Here is an 18,662-nt window from a genome sequence, read left to right as displayed (position 1 = left end):
TGACTAAGCAAATATTCACACAATGTTTAAATCTAACATGTATGATTTAATAAAAGAAATTAAATCATACATGTTTAATGAAAATGTCAGGGTTTTCCTATAGGTCTACAGAGGACCCATATGTGTGACATCATCCCCGAGCAGCTGCTTTGTGAGTGGTTGTTCTTCGCTTACAGACGGGACAGACAGCATGTGCAGCACGCCTGATGATGTTTGAAAGGTTACCAAAGCGCAACTGCAGCTTTTCAAACGAACTGCAAAAGAAATTTCCCCCGTACAGTCTTGGTACTGGTAATTTTTCTCATACAGATGAGATCTTATTTCTGTGCCCTTATTTAATTCCAGAGGTTTTTAAGGTTTATTTTTCCCTTGTTGACATGTAAAAGCCTATATGACATTTCTTTCATTTCACCGTCCATTAACCGCACAAAGAAGGCACCCTGTAAACCCCTTGTGGTGTCCTCGGGTCAAAATTGGTCCCTAGGTGAACGCCAAACAAGTATATGGGAATCCAGAGGACACAGAGTTCTTCATGACTGGGCCAAGTGTCTTCTTTTTTTTAGAAATCAAAATATTGTCACCCTACCATATAGTGTGAAATGGAATAAAAAAATAAAAAAATAAAAACGCCCCCTACTGGTGAAACTAGAAGTTACAGCAAAGGAGCTGCAACTGTAAAACCTGCTGATTTCTAACAAATTGCCACTTAGAGGTAGGGACAGGCTGCATTTTAGCCACATGCTGACTAGTTTCAGTCTTTCTGAAAATATGTGAAATGTGCTTTTTTATTTGTGTGTTTAGTTTTGTTTTGTTTTAATATATGTGTTATGTGGGACAAACACATGTTGTTGTTCATATCTTTTGATCGACTTCTCTGTGAAGAGAGGTAACTGGCACCTTTAAGAAACCTTTGAGTCAATCACAATTACGAAGAAAACTCTGACTTTAACCATATGTATATGTTTTATTTAATTCTTGTGGAATTGGTCTATCTATCTATTGCAGTTTCAGTAAAAAACAACTGAAATTTGTTATCATTCCACAGGGTGGTGCTGCAACACAAAGCAATGCAGTAGTAACTGCCGCTTTTACAATAGTTCACAGACAGTGAAGCAGTTTTGCGTTCTTTACATGATTGTATATGTTGTTGTGTCATGAATAGAAATAATCTGCAGAATCATTCTGGCTTTGGAATATTTAATTGAATTAAAAGATGAAGTAAAAATAGAGGTAGAGGATATGGGTGTGAAGGAGAAGGTGTGGAGGAGTCGCAGTGTGTCTACAAAGAGTGTGAGAAGGACAGAGCAGCAGCAGAGCAGTCCACATACATCGATGACCCTCTGTCAGATTCTGAGTGACACAAAGGGGATGATGCTGGACTCTACACTGTGTGACAGTGGAGCTGTTCTCAGAGCAGCTCCTGATACAGGAAATCCAGTATAAAGAGCAGCAGGGACTGCAGTCCTTTCAGAGCAGCTGTGTAGTGTAGCCAGCTTCCTTTTAGTCTTGGTCGAGTGAACACAAAAAGTTTAAGTTCAGAGCAGAGATATTTAACATCAAGTGAGTTTCCTCTGTTGATTTTGCTCAAGTCCACAGTTAAAATAATCTGCAGAGAGTCCTGAATGCCTCATTACTGCAAAAAAGATTTAGTGATGGATTTCCTTCTGTTCCACTGAATTCATTTTTCACCTTAAAATTCTACACACTATTGACAACGGGAGAAAAAATTCAAGCGAAAACATTCTTGAAATTGTTGCACATGTATATGTGTGTGTGTGTGTGTGTGTGTGTGTGTGTGTGTGTGTGTGTGTGTGTGTGTGTGTGTGTTCCTAAAATAAAACATGTATTGAATTGTATTGAAGTATTTACAGTTTTTACCATGACACTCAGAATTGAGCTCAGCTGCATCCTGTTTCTGGTGATCACCTGCCAGATGTTCCTACAACTTGGAGTCCACTTGTGGTAAATTCAGTTTATTAGAAATGGTATGATTTATTATGATTTGATAGGTTCCCATGTTTGACAGTGTATGTCACAGCACAAATCTAGCTACGAAGTAGTTGTAATTGTAGACAGGATTACATTGATCCATTCTCTTCCACTTATCCTTATCAGCATTGCACAGGGTTGGGGGGCTAGGGCCTATCCCGGCTGCATTGGGGCGAAAGGCAGGGTACACCCTGGCTACATTGCCAGTCTGTTGCATGGCTAACACAGACAACCATTCACACTTACATTCACACCAATAAACCGAACCCCACTAATTGCAAATCTTTTGACTGTGGGAGAAACGCGCAAACTCCACACAGAAGGGTCACATGACATGATAGACCTTCTGTAAGATAATAATGCTAACCACCCTGCCCCAGGCTAACATGGCAAAATGTAGAACAACTTAAGTGGTGTGAATACTTTATTTTTTACTGCACAATACTTCTTTAACCAAGTACCTGTATTTTCTCTATTTTGCACGATTACAAAACTGGATTGCCACTTCGACATGACACAAACTTGATTGAACTGTAATATAACACAGCACTGAAAAAACACACTGCTGGAGCTTTAAAGAACACCATAAACATGCAACATTAAAATTACTACAAAGTTCCATAGCAAAATAATAAAGTAGGACTGGCCAAGCAATGCCTGGCTTTTAGCTCCAAGACCAGTTAAAGAGCAGCCATAGTACTTCAAAAGTAACATTCAACTCAGGAGAGAGGCAAAAAATAAGTGATCAGTAGTGCAAATAACATATTCCAGCACTTAATCCAAAGTTTAGTGACTCTTCAAGGCACAGTCCTTATTTCTAGGAATGTGAGTATGCCAGTATTGACACATCCACTGGAGTTATTAGAGTCATCCAGAAAGTAAAGGCAAACAGCAGCAGCTGAAGTGAAAATGACACTGGCACAGTCTGGGGTCAAAGTATTTCCCCTCTGTCTTGTAATCCATCCACTGAAGAGAATTTCAGTAGTTTCTCAAACGCGTATCAATAAGTCAAAGCTTGACACTGAAGTCAAGGCCACACTGTCTTTGTACCTTCTGGAACAGATTCAGGAAGTCTGGGTAGAGTCAGTCTTTGACTTAAAGAATCCCTCTGCAGACGTCACTGCGTGTCTCGATCTGTTCAAAAGTAAAAGATTTGTCTTAAAATGATTGTTGCGTACTCTTCACTTCCTTAAAGGACACCAAAAGTTTTACTGTATTTTTATTCACACACTGATAGGGTGCATTTAAAACATCATCATTGAAAAGAACATTTTTGAGAACACCAAAAAGAAGGATTTAAACAGCTACAGTCAATGCAGACTGAAAACTCACTAATACCAATAGAAGCAATTACCAATTAATGAAGAGAATGGAGTCTTTTGAGTTATATTCACCAAATAGTGAAATCTTGCATAGATCCATCAAAGAAAACCAGTCTTCGAAAGCTTTGTGCAGAAAAAAAACATCCACACTAATGCAAGGTATCAATTATATATTAGACCTTGGAATGAAATTTATAAATAAAAAGAGTTATCCTAAAATTACTATGAATGTGAAAATACATAAATTAATCCCACTAAAAGATCTGAGCAATACTCACCCCAGTACAGCATCTAAAGCAAAGTAGAGGTCAGCCTGTAGGAACACGGTGTGATAGGATCAAGAAAAGCTTGCAAGAAAATGAAATGTTAAACCTTTGTTATATGACAGCCTTGTCCAGAAAAGATGCAGAAAAAGAAGTAATACTAAACAAATAATATTAAAAAGGACTATATACAAAGCCACTAGCAGGATTTGCCTTTGAAATAAACTCACTTTTTGTGTTAAACTGTTTCTGATCTGCCACTTGTGGGAGGTGTGGATTCAGTAAGAAGTGAGCAGCTTGCTATTATGAATGTGTTAGAAATAACATTTCCAGCACATAACCATAGCCCTTGTGAAATGCATGCCAACAGGGATCTGAACGGGCTTGTATTTTGATGAACCATATTTTTTAATGTGCAATTCAGCATTATTAGATTCTAAATGCTGTGAATATTGTTTAATGTGCACCATGTGCTCCTTAGTCTTTTGCTTTGTTTGCTCTGCAGACTCAGAATGAATGATAGTCACACTGATAAACAAAATTTAAAGAAATGTATTTTGTTCCTCAGTTGTGGAGTTAACTGACCTTAAGGTCTCCAGTCTACAGTGTGGACTCTCCAGGTAATCACACAGTTGTTTCATTCCTGATTCCTGCAGGTTGTCTCCTATTAGAGCCACATGTTTCAGATAGGGGGGGTTGGACTTCAGAGCCCGGACCAGAGCAGCACAGCTGATCTCTGACAAACTGCAATTCTCAAATCTGAATAAAGATTAGAACATGTAGAAAAAATTATTGGTAATGTAATCTGATGTTCTAAGCTTAGCATTATTATGTCCTAATGAATTAGTTTTTTTGAACATAATACATGATTATCATCATGTCAGTCTCCTGCATATATCATCCAGTTATCAGCATACCATCCAAACACATATTCATCCCAACACATTAATCGCATGTTGGATTAAATAGTGTTTTTTAATATCAGAATAAATCAAATCAAATCAATCTTATTTATATATTACTTTAAAAACAACAACTGTTGACCAAAGTACTGTACAACTGAATAATCAGATAAAATTTAAAAGGAAAGTAAAGTCAAGGATAACAAAATTATAAGAATAAAATAATGACAGCCTCAAACCGACTTGAAAGCCAAGGAGTAAAAATGGGTCTTTAGACGTCTTTTAAAAGAATCCGTGTTGGCGAGGTTGTGATATGTAAAGGCAGTTTTTTCCACAGTTTCGGAGCAGTCACAGCAAAAGCCCGACCAAATGCTTCTAGAGACTTATTACACAAGCTTACAAAAATCAAGTAAGCATCTAATTTACAGACTTCAGCAAATAGATTAATGCTAAGTGCAACAACTTGCAACATTCAGCAGCACAATCACCTCTCTAGACTGATTATAAATAACCAAGCTCCAATTGGCTAGAATTGCTTTTGTGTTTTGTCCATAGCGAGAGAATTGCCAGCCACTCATAGCATTTTTTGACAAGATTCACAATCATTTCAAGACTCCTAGAACATAAAAATGGTAAATAGATCAAAAGAAAAAGAACACACAAAAACGTTCTCCATACTGGTTTTAAATTATGTTTTTTCCCATTGTGATTTTTTTTTTAGCACAAATAAAAAATAATAACAAAACATACAGTTTGCACAGCCTAAAATGTCATGGAGAATCCATGCTTTAAGAACATTAAAATATATCTGTGATATCAATGTTCACTTCATCAATCTGATTCTGAAAGTGGATTGAATAGATTGAATGAAGCATCCAAATTTGAGTTCTTCAACAAGTGCAAGGGTTGCGAAACTTTATCACTTCATTTACCCTGGGATTTTCTTTACATGGCATCCATGCTGAATAGCCCTACTGTGCTTAAAAGCACACTGTCCTGTTTAGGAAGTTTACAATGTCATTAGCTGTGCAACAGCACTCAACTCAGCAACCTGCAGGCTATTAGTCGGCTGCTCTAAACTCTGATCTTTGTCTTACCCACATTGTCCCCTTCACATTTCCAGTTGTCCCACTTAGGACACCAGACTAGAGCTGACCCAGGTTACTTACTGGTGCAATGTTGAGGTGAAGATTATTACATTGCTGTACCTTAGTGTAGGGTTTTCCATTATTATAAGTGCTTTTATAGTTTATAGTTATGGGTATAGTTTGAACTTTGTAGTTAAAACTATTGAAAGACCTTGAGAAATAACAACAGATTCAGTTAACTGACCTGAGTGTCTCCAGTCTGCAGTTTGGTTGCCCAAGACTAGCAAACAGTGTCTCTGCTGAATCCTCCAGGTTGATTGAACTCAGGTGCAGCTCTCTCAGATGGGAGGGGTTGGACATCAGAGCTGAGGTCAGAGTTTTACAGTGGTTCTCTGAGAGCCAAACATCATGAAGTCTGTGTTGACATATGTGTTAGAAAATATGTCATTATGAAAAAGTCACATTATGTTTACTTCATGCACTTGTCAAAAAACAACTGGACACTTTCTCTTCACATCAGTGTTTCCACTGAAGTGTTTGTTTGACACAAAAAGTTAATTACCTCAGTCTCTGTCAGACCCACAATTTTTTTTTTATTTTTTATTTTGATTTAATGTGCAGACAAAGGGTTCCAGTCAGGCTTCCATGTGGTTATCCAGTGTAATGTGATCTAGCACCAACTCCTTAACCTTATGTGGTCAAGGTTTAACTGGATGTTTCTGACTACTTTTGATTTTTCCTTTTTATTACCTTAAAAATGATTTAGCTTACTTTAAGTGGACTCAGTTTTTTTCAACACAACCTCAGATGTCTGACCTTACAGACAGTTTTTTTAATTTTTCCATTTTGAAATACAATGTTAATATATTGGACCTAAAATCCCAAACAAAAAACAAAAAATCTGTGAGGTTAAAAAGTAAATTTTTTAATGGTGAAAACCAGAAACATGTTTATTGAACTATTTCTAGACCTTGAAATGCAAAAATAAATCATGAAGTTCAAAAACCCATGTGCAAATTTAGAAAGGAAAGAAAGTATACATTACTATTTATATTAAAATTCAGGCAATTCTTTAAGTGTTTTTTTTTTCTTTTTTTTTGTACAAGTATTTACAAAACAGTCATATGTCACAGTTATTCTGTACCACCCCGCAACTGATATCTCATGTCTCTGATGAATCACTGGAACAGTGTAATAAGAATAACAAGTAGGTTTTAGTCAGAATAATTTAAGAACTAACCTACTAATGTACAGTGATTTATAATGTTATTCACATCTGGACTCACCGAGCCTTTCTGCAGTTCTTCACAGCTGCAATTAGTCTTTGCCGTCCCTCCTGTGATGTATTGTAGTTCACCAGGTCCAACTCATCCAAAACATCTGACACGAGAAACATATATGCCAGACACGAGCACTGAATTCCAGAGAGTTCCTTCTTTGATTTGTTCTGTGACTTCAGGAAGTCTTGGATCTCCTGATGTACTGAGAGATCATTCATCTCCATTAGACAGTGGAAAATGTTGATAGTTCTGTTAGGACACTTGTCATAAGTTTTAATCTCCTTCAGGTTGTTGATGACTCTCTGGATGATTTGTGTACTGCACTCTGTCTGACCCAGCAAACCTCTTAAGAGTCTCTGGTTGGACTTCAAGGAGAGGCCATGAAGGAAGCGAACAAACAGTTCCAGGTGGCCGTTCTCTATTAGGAAGAATTTCTCCATGGCTCTTATCAGAAAATCTTCCAGAGATGAGATGTCCTCACTCAGGAAATCCTGCAGCACCTCTGTCTTCCTGTTGGTGTAACAGTGGAACATGTAGACAGCAGCCAGAAACTCCTGAATGCTCAGATGAACAAAGCAGTAAACTGGTTTCTGGAAGATCACAGACTCTCTTTTGAAGATCTCTGTACAAACTCCTGAGTACACCGAGGCCTCTGTGACATCCAGACCACACTGCTCCAAGTCTTCTTGGTAGAACAGGATGTTCTTTTTCTGCAGATGTTCAAATGCTAGCTTCCCCAACTTCAGAAGAACCTCCCTGTCAGCACTGCTGAGCTCTATTCGTCTCATCTCTTTCCCCGTATGGTACTTGTGATTTTTCTTTATCTGAACCATCAGGAAGTGTGAGTACATGTCAGTCAGGGTCTTGGGCAGTTCTGCTCTCTCCTCTGTAGTCAACATGTGCTCCAGAACTGTAGCAGTGATCCAGCAGAAGACTGGGATCCCACACATAATGTAAAGGCTCCTGGATGTTTTCAAGTGGGAGATAATTCTGCTGGAGAATGCTTCATCTCTGAATCTTCTCCTGAAGTACTCCTCCTTCTGAGTATCAGTGAAGCCTCGAACTTCTGTCATCCTGTCAACACATTTAGGAGGAATCTGACTGGCTGCTGCGGGTCGGGAAGTTATCCAGATGAGAGCAGATGGAAGCAGATTTCCCTCAATGAGATTTGTCAGCAGCTCACTGATGGTTGACTTCTGTGTGACATCAGATACAAGCTTCCTGTTAGTGAAATCCAACAAAAGTCTGCTTTCATCCAGGCCATCAAAGATGAACAAAAGATTACACACAGTGAGCTTCTCTGCTGTGACGCTCTGTAATGTTGGATAAAAATCATGGATCAGCTCCAGGAGACTGTACTGCTCATCTCTGACCAAGTTCAGCTCTCTGAATGAAAGCAGAACCACCGCACTGATGTGTTGGTTTTCTAAGCCCTCTGCCCAGTCCAGAGTGAACTTCTGCACCAAGAAGGTTTTTCCAATGCCAGCAACACCATATGTCAGAACCACTCTGATGGGTCTCTGTTGGTCAGGAAAGGTTTTAAATATGTCCTGGCAGCTGATTGGTGTTTCACAGGGGATCTTCTTACAGGTGCTCTCCACCTGCCACACCTCATGTTGGAAGCAAAATTCTTTATTCTGTCCCTCTATGATATAGAGCTCAGTGTAGATCCTGTGGAGGAGGGTTCCACTTCCTGATTTTTCAGGTCCTTCAGTTACACGTTCACATCTTCTCCTCAGATTGACCTTTAGTGCATCAGAAACTTTCTGCAGACGCAGATCTGTTGACAGTGAGAAAAACAAGAAAAATAAAGAGCAAGAAAACTCTTTAATGTCTTAGCAAAACAATAGGAAGTCCAGTTTTCCAAAAATGAGTTCATTAGCAGAAAGATGTCAGGTCTTTCTTTGTACATAGCTTCGCTGATTGGCTCTCTGCAGATTACCTCTGATTCTGGATCTTTCTCCACACTGGGGACATGAGGAGTTTCTTGATGAATCCTTCAGGACTTCATGACACGAAGCACAGTAGGGCAGCAACTCTGCCCTCTTTCTTTCTCTGTGGACACCAAGAACCATTTATTCTGACCGAATAAAAGCAGTAAAGTAAAGAAATATCTAAGTTTATTAGTGGCACTGGCTTCCAGAAAATCTTTATTTCTCTCACTGTACACCTAGTCTGTTTCCCTAAGTATGTTTAATTTCTTCTCATCTTTGAACTCCAGAAGGTTTGTTGTAGTTTATTGTGGAAATCACTTTTTTTTTTTTTTTTTGCCAATTGCAGAAATAATATAAACTTTGAGGCAAATGTGAAATTAATTAGTTAAAAAAAAGGCAAAAAAATAATTCTTTGTGGTGAGATCTGACCACCAACTCAGTTCTGGACAAATAGTATTTTACTTGATGTTTGAAGTACCTAGGACTATTCTTTTAAATCACTTTGAATCTTTAGTTGATTTTCATTAGTTTTGATTTCTGTATAGTTTTATTCTATTATAAATTGAAGATATCTTTCCTTCGCCTGCATTCGCTAATCCTTACATTGGTAAGCACAATGAGTACTCATGCAAAGCTGGTTAACCAAGTTGCTATGCTAAATCAGGGTTCTTCAGTCGATGTTACAAACTCATTCACATGAAAGGTGTGGTGTAGGGAATGGAGTATGAAGGAAGATAAAACTACAAAAGTTCATAGGAAAAATATTAGGAGGTTGAAACATAATGCAGAATGACAGCAACACAATTGCTGTGTCAGTGGAAATTGAGCTGAAAAAAACAACTTTATATGAATATGTGAGCTGGTTGAAACTTGCAAATACAAAGACTAGAAACAAGCTAGTATAAATTTTAGCCTTTTCTTCCCCAAATCACAGAACATTTTACATAGATCTTTAAAAAATTGTATATTTAGTTTTCATTTAAATTTATTACATTTAATGGAAGAATCTTTATTCATAAATGGGGAGTAACAAAACATCTGAAAGACTGGGCAGAAAAGTACAGGAGAGACTGGTGAAGAGACCATACTGTGAAGTCGGCTAAAAACGAAGCTATATTACCCAACACCAAAAGACATAGTCAGTGAATACTCCTACAGAAAGTGTGTTTTGGAAAAAAAACACTTGAAGATTGTCTTAGGAAATGAGCCATTATCTATACTTTTTTATTTAAATTGCTACACAAATTACCTGCAGAAAAATACCACTATGCATTGTAATAGGAAGAGCTGACACCATGTAAAATAAATATTAAAGACTATAAAATCTGAACTCCTCTTCAGTTTAGTTTACTGCAGAAGCAGTCTCTTACATTTTGCCTGAGGTTCCAGGTTCATGACTGAAGAATGGAGGATAATTTCTAGAGTTGTCACTCTTCATGGACATGGAGCTGGATCCTGGAAACTCTCCATTCCGTTGCTGACGTCTGGAAATAAAAACATGGAATGACGACACCACTGTTGATGTGCATGTTCCTTCTGTTGGCCATTAAGAAGCTTCTCTCTTAGTGTCAATTTCATAGGGGCAAAGCACTGGATGTTCTCAAAACTACTGTACCAGCATGTTCACGTAAATGGTTTTGGGTTGCTATATAAGTGTACTCTATGAAAACAGTTATTTTACAAGGGAAGAAAAAATTACAAAATTTCAAGGACAAAAAAAGAAAAAAAAACAGGCAAAACACATAGTAAAGACTAAGAGCAACACAGCTGCTGTGTGAGTAGAAGTGTGGGAAAACAAACATAAAAACTTAAGTGAAGCTGTGAGATGGTTAAGAGTTTTATTCAGAGTGACTTGAAACCAGCTGATATGTTAATAAAATTTAACCTATTCTGAAAATAATCATGGAGGACAGAAGTGGAGGACCTTGATCATTAGAGAACGGTGTCTTTAATTTCAAGAGCAATACTTCTTCCAAAAGCAGTCATTTTATATATACTGATTCATAATTTCAAACTTAACCTGCTCCTGAGGGGGTTAATGATAATTCAGTGACTCCACTCCCACAAACCCCTTTAAAATAATATGAAAGACTGTAAAATCCAAAATCATCTTCAGTTCAGTTTACTGCAGAAGCAAACTCTTACGTTGTGCCTGAGGTTCCAGGTTCATGACTGAAGAATGGAGGATAATTTCTAGAGTTGTCACTCTTCATGGACATGGAGCTGGATCCTGGAAACTCTGTTCTGTATTGCTGATGTCTGGAAACACAAACACAGAATCAAGCACATGTTGTTGCTCTATATCTTTGTGTTGTTGGCCATTAGGCAGCTTCTTTCTCTGTCAGATTCATGAAGCTGAAGCACTGGATGTTCTCAAAACTACTGTGCTAGTTATATCAGGAGCTGGAAACAGGGTCATTTTTTTAAACTGATTTTGAATCCCTAGTTAATATTTTTTTAGTTTGGTTTTCTTTTAGGGTTTTTTTGTTTGTTTTTTTGGAACAGTTTTTTTTCATTCATCTGGAATCACAAATCCTTGAAATAAACTGGTAAAATACTAAATGTGTAATATAAAAAATTTTATCATTGGATCTACTGAAGTAGAACTCACAGAAACAGTATCTTACTTTGTGCCTGAGTGGATAGGTTCATGACTGAAGAGAGGAGGATAATCTCGAGAATTATCATTCTTCATGGACATACTGCTGGATGCTGGAAACTCCTTCACACCTTTAGAGAGTTTGAGCAAAATCAGCAACACTGACTGCGAGTGTGGGACAAAAATCCTCAACATAGAAATATAGAAACCCATGACTTGCAGAACAGGAAATACAACACAGAAATAAACAAACAGAGATACACACATTCAAGTCTACAATAAACCCAGTAGACCCTCCATTGCATAGAGACAGCAGAGAGGCAGAAAAAGAATGACGATGTCCTGTCCATCAATTTGACCAAAAGTTAATTTTTTGTGTCATATTTATTTTTAGTGTCACAAACTCAAGTACCAAAATGGACCAAAAGAGCTTTTAGAGCTTTTGTTCAAACTTGAGAAACACTCATATCTTATTTCCATTCAGGAACCAATCATTCTGACAACACATTAATGCACAAAAAAACTCACCTTGTTTTCGTCCTCCTGCTTTGTAAAAACAGAGTCCGGACTTTGTTTCAAATACTTTGTTTCCTTGTTACCCAAAGAGAGCAGTCCCTCCCTTCTCCAAAGGAAGTTGTATGACTACATTCCTGGTGTGAGACACAGATTGGCCTTTTGAAGTATTATGTATTTGCTTAAAAGCCACAAACATGAATATAATCCAAACATAGACATAGACCTTGTTAAGGTTCACATAATTGAGGAAGGAGAGTACAAACAACCAGGTCCAGAAGATCTTGGTCAAACAATTGATTTTAATGAATACACGCGTGGGAAGACCATTCTGTATGCAGACAGGAATTAATCTTCGACTTAATCAAAGCATACACAGATTTTTATAGCATCAGGGTTTGAATTAACGACGCCCCTTCATACGTCACAGACAGAATACATACATACGTCAAATCAAAACCACAATGACTTTTAACACAGTTTAAAGGAACGTTGTCTTCTATCTTCATGGCCGGTACTTCCTGTCACTGCCGGATGCTCGCTTGTCATCTTGGCACCTCAGCAGCAGTTCTGCGACAAACTGCTCTTTTGCAACCCCAAGCAAAACATGATTAAACTTCCACCTATAAATGATTCTCTCTAACTGAGTGTGTGTGTGTGTGTGTGTGTGTGTGTGTGTGTGTGTGTGTGTGTGTGTGTGTGTGTGTGTGTGTGTGTGTGTGTGTGTGTGTGTGTGTGTGTCGACCTTAAATGTTCTCTCATCTCACCCGTTGCACTTCTGACCTTTTACCAGACCAGAGGCTCATCCTTATGTGTAATAACCTAACTGAAACTACATGTACTATGTTGAATAAATGTTTTAATCAAGAACCTCTACTAAGAGCTTAGTAAAAGAATATAAAAGTATAACAGACAATTTGAATAACCTAGTAATTCAAATAGCCTCGTCTAACCTGCTCAGAATAACTTTCGGTTTCAGTCCTGCAAACTCTCTGCAACTTCCTGTCAACTGCAACTTAGTCTTTCTAAAAGACACACACACTGTTTAAACCTCTGAATACAATATCAATGCTGCAGATTATATTATTAATGCACTAGTAATGATGATGATTATTTAACAATAGCAGTAAAATAATTTCCCTGCTCCACAACCTACACACCAGTCAGTTGAACTCAATTTATTTTCAATCACAGTCCTCAGACCTCCATCGATAGTGTTTTACTATTGTTTTATTAAATAAAATAAAATAAAATCCAACTGAAAATAAATAGCTATATATCTCGCTATATTGACATTATGTCTGTGTAGCTTTGTGGCTCTAGATAGAGTCTAAGTATACATTTGTGTTAAAATGTGTTGTAGAATCTTTAGCTGACGTTTTTCTGACTAAAGCAAAACCTGCTGAACTGCATTCCAGTCAAGACATGTTTTCTGGTTGTGTGTCAGAGATGACTAATAGTTGTGTCTTTGATCTGTTACACGACTATTCAGGGGGTTTCTAATATGTTAGTAATGTTTTTTTTTTTTTTTTTAAATCAGCAACTTAAGAAAAAAAATGAAATGAGAGGGAGAGTGAAAGAGTGAAGCTCTCACTGAGCACTTTGTCATTTGGAAAGTTTTCAATATTTATTTTGGGATTGCTGTTATTTAAAACTTGTATTTACATAAAGGTCGTGTGTGTGTGTGTGTGTGTGTGTGTGTGTGTGTGTGTGTCACAGAACAACTGTTTCTGTTTGATTTAAAGCCTCTTACAGTGCATTTAACCTTTAGACCAGGCAAAATAGAATGTGATGCTAAAATGCTGTATGATAAGGGTAAAACAGATTAACGGATTAAAAGAGAAATGAGATGAAACAAATAAGTGAACTCTTGGAGTAAAACACAGGACATATGCAATATGTAATTATGTTTTGTTTTGTTTACTTCAGTCCCAAGGAATCAGTAAATGACAGATGTTGGCTGGTCTTGCAGCTGAAACAGTCTTACTTTGATGTCTCAATGTCACAGTTCTTTAATGTGAATGTGATCAGTCTTGGCAGCAAGTAAAGCCTGTCCCCTTCTTCTGAAGATTTCTTCATTAAATGGTAAATGGCCTGTATTTGTACAGTGCTTTATTAGTCCCTAGGGACCCCAAAGCACTTTACACATCCAGTCATCCACCCATTCACTCACACATTCACACACAGGTGATGGCAAGCTGCATTGTAGCCACAGCTGCCCTGGGGCGCACTGACAGAGGCGAGGCTGCCGGACACTGGCGCCACCGGGCCCTCTGACCACCACCAGTAGGCAACGGGTGAAGTGTCTTGCCCAAGGACACAACGACCGAGACTGTCGGAGCCGTGGCTCGAACCGGCAACCTTCCGATTACAAGACAAACTGCCAACTCTTGAGCCACGATCACCCGTAGGCAATTTGGACAAAGATAGTGGTGCATCCTTTTTAAGATTCATTTAATAAAACTATTGTAAAATATACCTATAATCACACTGCAATGTGTCTGTTATGATAGAAAATGTTAACTGTAACACAAATATATATATGCCTATAACCATACTTGCATATATTTATGTGTGTGTGTTAAAGCCAATTGCAAGCCCATTGTGGCTACTAAGGTACAGAAATCAAAAGTACTGGTTTGTCATAATTTGCGGTTACCCAGACAATTAAATGGAACTTTATTATAACTTTATTTGGTAAATTTAATTCAAAGACACCCATTCAATTCAAAGACCCGACATCCCTAGCGAGATCAGGAGAAATAGACGAGGTGTCGTGCCGGGAAGGAGCGTCGTCACCCAAAAGGGAGACAAAACACACCATCTCTCCCTTCTGTAATCATGGGAAATGTGTGATTGCTCCCTAATAATATGGACGAGCTAACAGCAGACTGCAATTGCAATCTCTGAGAACCCTTTTTCTAATATCAGGGGACTAAAATCATGCATCTCTGGACTCCACACTGCCCACCTTCACCCTGTATGTGTCATGCCCCACCAGAGACAATAAAACATTGGACTTACTGTATTAAGCCAGCACAAAGGAGGCATACATTTCATCACATCCACCTCTGGGAAGATCCGATCACAGCCTGGTGCACCTTGTCCCTGTGTACAAACCCTTAGTGCGCTGAGAGCCACAAATCAACCGCACAGTGCAGAGATGGTCAGAGGAGAGCGATGAGGTTATTAAGGACTGTTTTGTGTCTAATGTGTGGGAGGTGATCTGTGATGACCAGGGGAAGGACATTGTGACCTGCAATGTCCTTCCCCTGGTCATCTCCTGATAAAAGCCTCAGTTAAAAAAAAAACACTGTACAACTGAGCCAATCTGTTTTTCCAAGGTGAAATTGCTGTCAAATATAACCCCCAAATTTTTGGCATGCAATTTAATAAAAGGCTCAGGACTTTGCAGGTTAACATGAGAGGTGCTGGAGCTTCTCTTCAGTTAAAGATAGATCTGAGTGTCACTGGCAACAAATGTTATATTTGCTAAAAATTTGACCTAGAGACAGCATATAAATAGAGAATAAATTTGGCCCCAGTATCCCTGGGGGACACCACAACTAGATCTCCAAAGCTCACAGAGGAAGTCCTGTCAGATAGGTATGACTTGTACCACTCTAATGGAATGAGCTTGATGCCGCAATGCTCCAGTCATGAGATCAAGATGCTGTGATCAACAATATCAAAGGCAGCTGTCAGATCCAAAAGCAAAAGCACCGCTGAGTCTCCTGAGTCAGTGGCTAATAAAGATTGTTAAGAACTTTTAAAAGTGCAGTTTCAGGGCTGTGAAGAGCTTTAAAACCAGACTGAAACCTCTTAAGAACATTGTGTCCATTTACAAAAGATTGCAGCTGAACAAATACAATAGTTTCCAAAATTTTAAATAGAAAGGGAAGCTTTGAAATAGGCCTGAAATTTGAGAGGACAGAGGAATCTGTGTTTTGAATTTACAAATTTGAGTTTAAGCACATACAGTCGGGCAAAAAAGTATTTAGTCAGCCACCGATTGTGCAAGTTCCCCCACTTAAAATGATGACAGAGGTCAGTAATTTGCACCAGAGGTACACTTCAACTGTGAGAGACAGAATGTGAAAAAAAAATCCATGAATCCACATGGTAGGATTTGTAAAGAATTTTTTCGTAAATCAGGGTGGAAAATAAGTATTTGGTCACCTCAAACAAGGAAAATCTCTAGCTCTCACAGACCTGTAACGTCTTCTGTAAGAAGCTTTTCTGTCCCCCACTCATTACCTGTATGAATGGCACCTGTTTGAACTCATCATCTGTATAAAAGACACCTGTCCACAGCCTCAAACAGTCAGACTCCAAACTCCGCCATGGCCAAGACCAAAGAGCTTTCGAAGGACACCAGGAAAAGTATTGTAGACCTGCACCAGACTGGGAAGAGTGAATCTACAATAGGCAAGCAGCTTGGTGTGAAAAAATCAACTGTGGGAGCAATCATCAGAAAATGGAAGACATACAAGACCACTGATAATCTCCCTCGATCTGGGGCTCCACGCAAGATCTCATCCCGTGGGGTCAAAATGATCATGAGAACGGTGAGCAAAGATCCCAGAACCACACGGGGGGACCTGGTGAATGACCTGCAGAGAGCTGGGACCAAAGTAACAAAGGTCACCATCAGTAACACACTACAACGGCAGGGAATCAAATCCCGCAGTGCCAGACGTGTTCCGCTGCTGAAGCCAGTGCATGTCCAGGCCCGTCTGAAGTTTGCCAGAGAGCACATGGATGATACAGCAGAGGATTGGGAGAATGTCATGTGGTCAGATGAAACCAAAGTAGAACTTTTTGGTATAAACTCAACTCGTCGTGTTTGGAGGAAGAAGAATACTGAGTTGCATCCCAAGAACACCATACCTACTGTGAAGCATGGGGGTGGAAACATCATGCTATGGGGCTGTTTTTCTGCCAAGGGGACAGGACGACTGATCCGTGTTAAGGACAGAATGAATGGGGCCATGTATCGTGAGATTTTGAGCCAAAACCTCCTTCCATCAGTGAGAACTTTGAAGATGAAACGAGGCTGGGTCTTCCAACATGACAATGATCCAAAACACACCGCCCGGGCAACAAAGGAGTGGCTCCGTAAGAAGCATTTGAAAGTCCTGGAGTGGGCTAGCCAGTCTCCAGACCTCAACCCCATAGAAAATCTGTGGCGGGAGTTGAAAGTCCGTGTTGCTCGGCGACAGCCCCAAAACATCACTGCTCTCGAGAAGATCTGCATGGAGGAATGGGCCAAAATACCAGCTACTGTGTGTGCAAACCTGGTAAAGACCTATAGTAAACGTTTGACCTCTGTTATTGCCAACAAAGGTTATGTTACAAAGTATTGAGTTGTATTTTTGTTATTGACCAAATACTTATTTTCCACACTGATTTACGGAAAAATTCTTTACAAATGCTACCATGTGGATTCATGGATTTTTTTTTCACATTCTGTCTCTCACAGTTGAAGTGTACCTCTGGTGCAAGTTACTGACCTCTGTCATCATTTTAAGTGGGGGAACTTGCACAATCGGTGGCTGACTAAATACTTTTTTGCCCCACTGTAAATATGTTCTTTTTAATATTTAATTGTCTGTTGCCTCTAAGATTTAACGTAGGCTTTAACCGAAGTTCACCATTCCACAGTGACGCTGCAACACAGAGATAACCATAAAATGCAGGTTAAGGAGATGATACACAGACATTTAATAGATTTTCTGTGCATGTATTTATCTTGCTATTCTCTAATTATATGTATATCTGTTGGTCTACAGACTGACCTTTGTGACAAATGCATTTTTCATCAACCGAAACATACAGTATGTGACAGGGGAGTATGTGCAGCCCTTTCTGTGACACTCAAAACTGAGCTAGCTGCTTCCTGTTTTATTGATCATCTGTCAGATCTTCACACAACTTGATAAGAATCCACCTGTGGAAAATACATTTGACTGGACATGATTTATGAGTGATTAGGTATTATGATTTATTGTGATTTGATAAGGTCCCATACTTGATAGTGCATGCCAGAAAACAAACCAAGCCTTGAAGTCCAAGGAATTGTATATAGAGTTAATAGACAGAATTGGAACCATTTCTGAAGCTCTCCACCAACATGGTCTGTATCATAGAGTGGTCAGATGGGACCCCCTCCTCAGTAAAAGACACATGATAGCCTGTTTACAGTTTGACAAAAGACAGCTGAAGGACTTGTGGACCATTAGAAACAACATTCACTGATTTGATGAAAAAAAGACTGAACTCTTTGGCTGTTAATATATTTTAGTATATATTCATATTTAAAAAATTGATACATTTGAAACAATTACAAATATTTTTCTGACTTTGTCACTATAGTGCATTGTGTGTAGAGATGAAAATGAATTTAATTCATCTTGGAATAAGACAGTACCATGACATAATGCAGAACCAGTTGAGTGTTCTGAATACCTTCCAGATGGACTGTACTCCTTTAACAAATATATGTATGTTCCATATACTGCAAAATTACAAAACAGGAATCCCATTTAATCCAGTATGTGGTGACAAACCCTTCTCTGAAGTGCAACATAACACACATAACACAAAAAACACTGCTGTATCAGTAATGAATCACCCCAAGCAAGACAATGTTCAACAGTGAAATTACAGCAGTGAAATTATTAAAATGTCTCATCGTAGAATAATAAACAAGGACCTGCACAATGAAAGTCTGCTTTTTAATTTGAAGACTAGCTAGATGGAAGCTATTGTA

At 38.6% G+C, this 18,662-nt stretch overlaps 1 protein-coding gene across 4 annotated transcripts; it reads right to left on the bottom strand.

The window, feature by feature from the left end:
• Positions 1 to 453: 453 nt before the first annotated feature.
• Positions 454 to 11,944, bottom strand: LOC146673399 (NLR family CARD domain-containing protein 3-like). 4 transcript variants are annotated; one of them, XM_085401696.1, is made up of 10 exons: positions 11,906 to 11,944; positions 11,406 to 11,508; positions 10,924 to 11,037; positions 10,149 to 10,262; positions 8,787 to 8,899; positions 6,851 to 8,624; positions 5,809 to 5,979; positions 4,160 to 4,333; positions 3,590 to 3,624; positions 454 to 3,123 (listed from the first exon to the last, which is right to left on the bottom strand). In XM_085401696.1, exons 2-9 carry the CDS (start codon positions 11,477 to 11,479, stop codon positions 3,603 to 3,605), a joined length of 2,556 nt encoding a protein of 851 aa, XP_085257822.1. In that variant the 5' UTR covers positions 11,480 to 11,508; positions 11,906 to 11,944; the 3' UTR covers positions 454 to 3,123; positions 3,590 to 3,602. The 4 variants fall into 4 exon arrangements, with proteins under 4 accessions (XP_085257822.1, XP_085257821.1, XP_085257824.1 ...); XM_085401695.1 differs by having other exon boundaries at positions 454 to 3,624; XM_085401698.1 differs by lacking the exon at positions 4,160 to 4,333.
• Between the last annotated feature and the right edge of the window lie 6,718 nt (positions 11,945 to 18,662).

This window comes from Rhamphochromis longiceps, linkage group LG3 (assembly GCF_057381845.1).
Source record: "Rhamphochromis longiceps isolate RC_006_pf linkage group LG3, R_longiceps_female_GT1.1, whole genome shotgun sequence".
NCBI lineage: Eukaryota > Metazoa > Chordata > Actinopteri > Cichliformes > Cichlidae > Rhamphochromis > Rhamphochromis longiceps.
The sequence above is the reverse complement of the archived record's forward strand: the minus strand, read 5'-3'. Positions and strand labels throughout refer to the sequence as shown.